The sequence below is a fragment of the Tupaia chinensis genome, unplaced genomic scaffold, assembly GCF_000334495.1.
Source record: "Tupaia chinensis unplaced genomic scaffold, TupChi_1.0 Scaffold000364_1, whole genome shotgun sequence".
NCBI classification, from domain to species: Eukaryota; Metazoa; Chordata; class Mammalia; order Scandentia; family Tupaiidae; genus Tupaia; species Tupaia belangeri.
Window position 1 is genome coordinate 1630919 of NW_006159861.1, and position 8073 is coordinate 1638991.

The window sequence follows — 8073 nt, forward strand, 5'->3', positions numbered from 1 at the left end:
TATATATATATATATATATAATTTTTTGTGGGTGAGGGAGGGAATTTTGAATACATTTTGGAACAATAATGTCATATACTAGAGGATAGTGAAGCGGTAGGATTCATAGACATAGTGTCCACAATTGCTGTACCATCAATGAAATCTAAAAGCGAAGAATTATTATCACATTAAACCGTGGTTAGTAATGCCTGACAGTAGAAAAGCTAGAACTATGGGTTATCAGTTGAACCATGCTTCCAATTATGCTATGGATAATGACTTTCTAAAGTTGAGCTCACAATCTGAAACTGTGTAGCCATAAGGTAGACTCATTCACCACAACAAGCAATGTGTTTGACTCCAAAGAACATAATTTAATGGCCTAATACTGTAGGGATAGTAAATATATTTAATTCTAGTAATAAAGATGTGAAAGAAAAGAAGAAATCAAGGAAAAAGGTTTAGAGAATAAACCTGATTTAGAAGTGAGAAATAGTGTCCTGGAAGTTTTTTAAAAGGTAGGTATGTTAAATAGCAAATTAGACACAAATGGAAAGAAAATTAATGAGCCATATGATACAGCTGAAGAATTACCTGTAATGTGAAAAGGAGAGATAAATACACAGAAGATATGAGAGATTAAAGTAAATGAGGATAAAATGTGAAAATGTGATGTATATCAAATTGATGTTTCTGAAGAATAAAACGACAACAAAAAAGACAACGTTATTCAAAGTTGTAATGACTGAGAATTTTACAAAGTTGATGAAAGAATTTTACAAAGTTGATAAATTCACGGAAAGGACAATGTCTAAAAGTGTAAATGAATCAGGTCAGACCTACATTGAGAAGATGGAGAACTAATGAAAAGACAGATTTGTTAAACAAACAAGGGCAGACTCGATGCAGTCTGAACCGAAAATGTTGAAATCTATTGATCCTAATTGTGGGTAGGCTTCTGCTATCCTCACAGGAATAGACTGAACCACCTTCTGAGGAATGAGTGAGTTCTGCTCTTGTATTCAAGAAAGGACCAAAGCTCTTTAACTCATGTCCCCTCAGGAGGCAGATTTGGAAGGGGCTATCAAATTCTGGTTTCTACCAGCCGGCTACCCACACCCTATCACATCCATCGAGCCCAACACCATAAACTCTCAGATTAATATCTCTAAATACTCATCCCTTCACGACCCAATCCCTACTCCCATTTCTTTATATTCTCAGACACACTTGTGTCACACCGCACACATTAAACCTTCACATCCTCATTTCACATCACAAGCTTTACTCAGATTTGTTTTTCTAACCTCATTCTTTCAATATGACAATCTAACACAAAAGCAATCTCATTCTTACAGAAGTCTGTATTTCACATTAACAATGCACAATCCTATCAGCCCTTTTCGAGTGCCTTCACATTATCTCACAATCTAAGAGCCCATGTAATCTTCCCAACATCTGTCTGTCACATGGACAGTCTATGACACTTTCATTGTTTCTGCAGATCTTAGAGAATTACTTAGATCACTCATGTAAACTAAATATTGACTTCATAGCTGATTTCATTTCAATAGCACATTACATAGAGCTCACAAAATACAGAGAAGACAAAATACCCATACATATATAAAACTATGCTGCATTATCACCCGGACACATCATGATAACAATACCTTCATGTGTAATGGAAATCTCATCCCTTCATCCTTATAGTCACTACATAGAAGCATCATTAAAACATAATAGGTATCCACAGACATATAATCAGAATATACTCACCAAACATGACACAACTAACTCTTTGTATAAAAACATAGCATGTAAATTAAATTTCTCCACTTCTCCACCAAAATGATGGACTGACACTCTCCAGAAACCTAAAGACAAATTGGATATATTTTCAGAAGTAAAATTTTGCCATAGGGCGGGCGCCACCACGCCCAAGAAGTAAAATTTTATAGATCCAATAAAAGTTTCTCAGCAGGGGAAGGGACTTTTCATTTATTTTATCAGAAACTAAAATTTGCCTACTTATTTACTGAAGCTTGTAAAGCTATAGATATTCCCACTGGAAAGAAAGAAAAACTAACTGGAAATTTTATAGTATATTTAAATTCATGGTAGAGGTAGGGTTGATTTTAAAAATGCACTATTTATGCTACAAAACAAACAAATAAAAAAGCAGTAACTCAAAATTCACCCTATATTGGAACGGTTCTGAAATAGGCTATGAGTATTGTGAGTAGAGGTGAAAAATTTAGTTAGGGCGCTGTATGGACAGCAGAAAATGAGAAAGATGACATCACTGACAAGGCCAGTGTTAGCTGTGCCAGTTCAGAGTAAGTAAGCGCTGGAGAGGGTAACTACGACCAGTATTAGGATATCCCCTCTGAAACTAATCTCAGAGACCCCATTGAAGTCTCCTAAATAATCTCAGGACCTATCAGTTCTCACATGGCTCAGATTCTGCAGTGCTTGTACAATGAAGATTTTAAGAGCATACATTTAGAGGAGGAGGACACTGTAGATAAGAAAGGGAAGTTAGTGGATTCTTTCTTGCAAATTATAACTCTTTGAAGAAACAGCATGATTTTTATATGGTAATTCACAGGTGACAAACTGATGCATTCTACCTTCATACATACACCAAATTTATTCTTCAAGTAAACAGAAATAATAATAACAAATAATATGACACCTTCAATGTGCCTGCCAAGATTCTGAGCCTGTACAACTTGTTGTGTGCTACTCATGGATAATTCATTTCCTCCCACTGCCAAGATATACTGTTCCAACAAACACATTTTTATACCTAGATTTTGTAACTTTGAAGACTAGACTATAATCTCCATGAGGATAAATCCTGTTTATTATTGTACATGGATTTTATTGAATGCTTGTTGAATATTAAATAAAAATGCCACCATACATCTGATTTTCCCTTCTTTTTTTCCTAGGACTTTTAGATTCAGATGAATGCACTTCACAGCCTGGACCCTCTGGGCTGGCCCAAGTCCACAGGCAGAGAGCAGAAGACTCCGACTCAGAATATGTCTCCTGTATCTCTTCTTTCAGCCAACTCATTCACAATGGTACGGAGCGAAGGAAAAAATAGGGCTGAGGAGGAATCAGTTGGGAAGTTAGGGATAGAATGATGACCCAGAACTAACCTCCTCTGTTCAGCAACTGGCATAAATAACTTCCTTTCTCAAGGATTTATCACGATCTTTCCAGTCAAGGAGCAGAAATATTCCCATTTCCTGTCTCCTCTTGGTGGTATGACTCTGATGGTGATGGTAGGTACACCTGAGCCCAAGTGGGCAGTACAGCTGCCTATGAAAGATGAGCATCTTCCAGTGGAGTCTGATGTGTGCTTCATTTCTTCTTTTTAAGAAGGTGAAAACAGTCTGTTTTCATGAAGCTGTCCTTATGTCAGGTACACGTTCCTGTCTCTTTGGGAAGCTCATAGATCATATGAATAAATGTTAAAAATCCATGAGAAATGTGGAAGCATATTTCCAGAAAGGAGTCTGGGGCAAGTCTGTCAAGGCATTATTTGAATAATCTAGAGACTATTTTAGGGACTGAAAAAAAAGGTAATCTATCCATCTATTATCTTTTTATATTTGTATTTGTGTATATATCAATATATCGTTGTCAGTATAGATATTATATAAATACACATACAAATATAATTACTCATAAATTATAAAATGATTCCATATTGCTTATTTGCACAGTCTGTGGTGAGGAAAACTGGGATGATAAAAATAATATCCAAATGTTAGTGGCTGCATATTATATTTTAAGCATGATACCCTGTATCTCTACCACCAACAATATCGGATACAAGATATCGAATTCCATTAGCATCTCCCATACACACAATTTTAATAACTATTATTTTTTACTTATATTTTGAAGCTTTGCATAAGAAAGTCACCTTAACTTCTGTGATAGTAAGTCTCATGGGTGGTACACTATTTGACATAAAATGCCCACTAAACATGTTTTTTTAGATGGACACAGAACCCAGGTTATTACATATGTCAATATACATTTTCATTTTATTCTGCAGACTTATGGAAGCCTCAAAAATGTGCCCCTGAAACATGTGTGGTGGTTCCAGTCTGCAGCCAGGCGGAAGGAGAGAGATCCTCTGCCTCAGTATACATCTCCTGTGTCTCCTCACCGTGCAAGCTCATTTTTGTTGATGAAGATGGTAAGGCAGAGGCAAAAGTGGGATGTGAACTTGGACAAGAGGTTCTGCTGAGCTGCTCAGCTCAATCTTTACTTGTTCCTGAAAAACAGGAGAGGGCTTCGGGACAGAGGAATTAGGATTGAGTCCTTCAGGGTCTGGGTAGTGACAAAAGGAGAATGCGACTTCAAGAATAGGACAAAGCTTAGTGCGACTTCCAGCATGTGAACACGGAGGCAGCTGAGGTTGAGGCAGGCAATGGGCAGTGCTGATATGATGTGGGAATCTGATCAGGACACCCCCTCTCAGGCTGGTGGAAGCTCATGCTGCAAACACATGTTATACTCCTTCATGCTGAGTAAGGCCCAATTTCCCACCCTTTTACTTATTCCTTCAAATACACATCCCTTCATTCTTCACCTATTTCCCCCATTACTTAGGTACACACTTACACTCTCATTCCCACACACAATTAATCTCTGAATCACTTCTTTTCACACTGATCTATAAATTATTCATTTTTGAGAGAGTTATTTTTGCTATAGGGCATGTGTGCTCACTGGAAAGATAGAGAGAGAGAGAAAGCAAGAAATCACCCCCCAGGGGACCAGCAATTAGTGTAATGCTATGTCACTGAACTCTGCAGTGTGAGTCCTGGACTCAGTGCTTAAACTACCGTGGGGCACATGTGCATGCGTACCCAAGATCCTGAGAGGAGAATGGAGGAGAAGGGATTGTGGCGTGGCCATCTCCCCCGGGGGAGTGATTTCTTGCTTTCTGTCTCTCTGTCTCTCTCTGTCTTTCTGGCGAGTGCACGCGCCTTATAGCAAAAACCTCTCAAAAAGAAAAAGAAAGAAAAGCAAAAGGAATCATCCCCCAAAAGGATGGCCATGCCACAATCCCTTTTTCTCCATTCTGTTCTAGGGATTTGGGGCATGCATGCCCAGATGAATTTTAAGCTGCCAGGTCTAGGACTCGAGCCATGGTCCATTATGTGTGAGTCCACTGATGTAAACATTATGCCATCTGCTGGTCCCTGATCTCATAATTTCTTTACATCTCCTCCCCCAGATAACGTGTCTTGCTTCCCTAACGCTAGACCAAACTCCAGAAAATTCATATGCCCTGGAGAGGATGTGCTTTTCCATGCAGTCTCTCTCATCCATGTGTCACTTCATCCACATTCAACCACTGACAGAGCCGAGCATCTTCTGACACTCGAGACTCACTGTCCAACTTTCAAGGAAAGAACAGGCACCGCTCATGCACTCATTCACATGTACTGTCAAACTATATCATACATGTACACATACTTATCACCATTCCTCTTTATCAGTCCCAGAAACACCAACTATGTAGTACAAGAACACACGTGCAGCTCCACAAGACCCACCACACACACATTCTTGGCATAGATATACTCAATACGCACCTCAAAACATACCACGTACAGAATTCTGAAACATGACATATACACACACTTCCATTCCTCATGCCCACACACAGTGATATTCTTATAGTCACCTTAACCCCTATAGGCTTTATACTTACTTATTCAAGCTTTCTTATGTTTCTAATGTTCTCTTTTAGGAATCCACCAATCACATCAAGGTATTCCCTGTTTTAAACCTGCCGAGATGCCTCTACCCCAGAGTTTGGAGAAATGGGAGCCTTCCTCTCCCTCTACACATATTTATTTTCCTCCACGTGTAGTCAGTAAGCCCTATGTGTCACCAAAAAAGAGGAAAAAGGAAAGAGTCATGAAAATTTACTACATGTGTGTTCAGATGAAAAGAGGTGTGGCCATCTTAAGGAGTACCAAGAAAGGAATAGAGCCCCCCACAAAGAAGCCCAGAATAGAAGAAATGACCTATCCTGAGAAGGTCCATACGAAAGTTGCCCTCTCTTACATATCTACAAAGGACCTCCTAACTGACAGTGAGTCCAGCTTGGACAGTGAAGTCCCAGAGGAAAAGGGGAAGGTTGATAACCCAGCAGAGTCTCCAGCTTCAGAGGAGAGTCCCAGGGCCCAGACTCCTGAATGGCTGGTGGCCCTGGACAGTGGCTTCAGGTGTATGGCCTGCTGCCGGGTCTTCCCCAGCTTGGAGGTGCTTCAGAAGCATGTGGAGAATGGAGTCAGTGAGGGCTTCAGCTGCTATGCTTTCCATTTTGCTTTGACCTGGCTAAAAAATAAAGGGAACCGGAAAGGGAAGAAGAATAAGAGGAAGAAGAAACAAATCAGGAAGAAGACGTCTAGATGTAACAAGAAAAAAACATTTTAACGTGAAAGCATCTTTGCCCCAATAAACAGACTGTTTTTAACCCCTAAAAGAAAGAGATTAATCTTCATCTTCTCCAAGAAGCCAACCTTTGTTTACATATACCTACTACCACCACCACTACTACCACCACCAATAAGGCCAGAGATTCCCTTTTAATAAATCCACTGCTCTCCCTAAAAGGAAGGAAGGAAGGGAGGAAGGAAGGAAAGACTGAATGAAGGAAGGAAGGAAGATGGCATACAATTTCATGCAGAAGAGCAAAATGTCCTCATGAAGAACAGTGAACACCAGTTTATCATCTTTGCCTGTAGAGTTGAAAAAAGGAAACTCACTGGAAATTGAAAATTACTGTGGGCTGGAGTGTGGAAGAGGTGAGGGCTCCAGGGGTAGTAAAGCACCCACAAACACTTGGGATTCAGAGTTCTTAGAAATGGTGATTTCAGTAATGGGAACTTGACCAGAGACTCTTCCCAAGGTCCTGTAGTTACTGTGGTGAAGAATTCCCATCAGAGGAATATACACACGGAGGTGAAACACTTATCTGATGGTAAAATATGGAGAATGCATCCTGTCTATGCCTTATGAGGGGACAGAAGCAAAGACCTGTCTAGCAGTTCAACAGAGGAGAGAAGGTTGTGCTCACCATTCCTAGACAAACCAAGGGTCATGAGAGTCACAGCCACTTTAGGTCATTCCCTGGCCTGGCTCCCTTCCAAAAGGCACAGAAGGCAGAGAGAAGCCATTGTCCCTGAGGAAAGCCAGTCGTGGTCCTGCCCTTCCCCTGGGTGTGAGATGTAGGTTTTCATTATATGATTTTCATGCCTGGGATGAGACTGATGAGGAGCTTCAACCACTCAAAAGCCCACAACAGTGAAATCCTTTTTATGTATTGGGAAGGGGACAATTTTTTTCTGTGGACTATAAAAGGAGCTAAGGCTGTTTTCTCAAAGATGTCAAATGTAAATGGGAAAAGAGGAAAATAGAGTCTTCCCTTCCATTGTTGACTATTTTTGGTATCTTTTAATATACTTACACCTTATACTCTACTTATAACTTACACCTAGGGTTATCAGCAGTAGAACAGATGATTAAGGATAACTTGGCAAACGTTTGGGGTAGCAGACTGCTAAAGTGACAGAGGGAATAGGATACTCTGGTTTCTCTTCCCATGTTGAGTTCTATTTGTATCTTTTCAGGTCTACTTCATTTGTCATAAGCTTGAACATTTGGTTTCTGGTCATATCCAACCAGGCCATTGCCCACCTGTATTCAGCTTTCTTGCCTGCTCTCTTCTCTGCCCATCCACATACAATACCCATTAATACTTGCCGATACAAAAGTGCAAATAATATAGACATTAATACTGCAGATTGCAATACCCCTTCTTCGCTGCTGTCACCCAGGCCCGTTTCCCACAGTGTTCTTTGTGAACAGCTTAATGTGTTTTTCTATACCCTGTCTATGAATTTACACAGAACTTCTCCTATGTTTCCTTGGAATGTACTTGTTTGCACATTATTTAGTTGGAGGAAGACTTACAAAGGAGAAAAAGGTATAGCAGGTGAAACCCAAAGCAGCTGAAACTATCCCCTGGGTTTCTTTGAGTTTGTG

General features: G+C 39.9%; 1 protein-coding gene across 1 annotated transcript; it reads left to right on the forward strand.

The window, feature by feature from the left end:
* The first annotated feature begins 2934 nt into the window (after window positions 1-2934).
* On the forward strand, window positions 2935-7444 carry LOC102471278 (protein FAM170A). The gene is made up of 3 exons (XM_006153164.1): window positions 2935-3074; window positions 4061-4204; window positions 5771-7444. Exon 3 carries the CDS (start codon window positions 5818-5820, stop codon window positions 6460-6462), a length of 645 nt encoding a protein of 214 aa, XP_006153226.1. The 5' UTR covers window positions 2935-3074; window positions 4061-4204; window positions 5771-5817; the 3' UTR covers window positions 6463-7444.
* Window positions 7445-8073: the final 629 nt, after the last annotated feature.

What these genes read in the sequence shown, in the direction of transcription:
- LOC102471278 (XM_006153164.1), top strand. Translation starts at nt 5,818, where the DNA reads ATGCCTCTACCCCAGAGTTTGGAGAAATGGGAGCCTTCCTCTCCCTCT.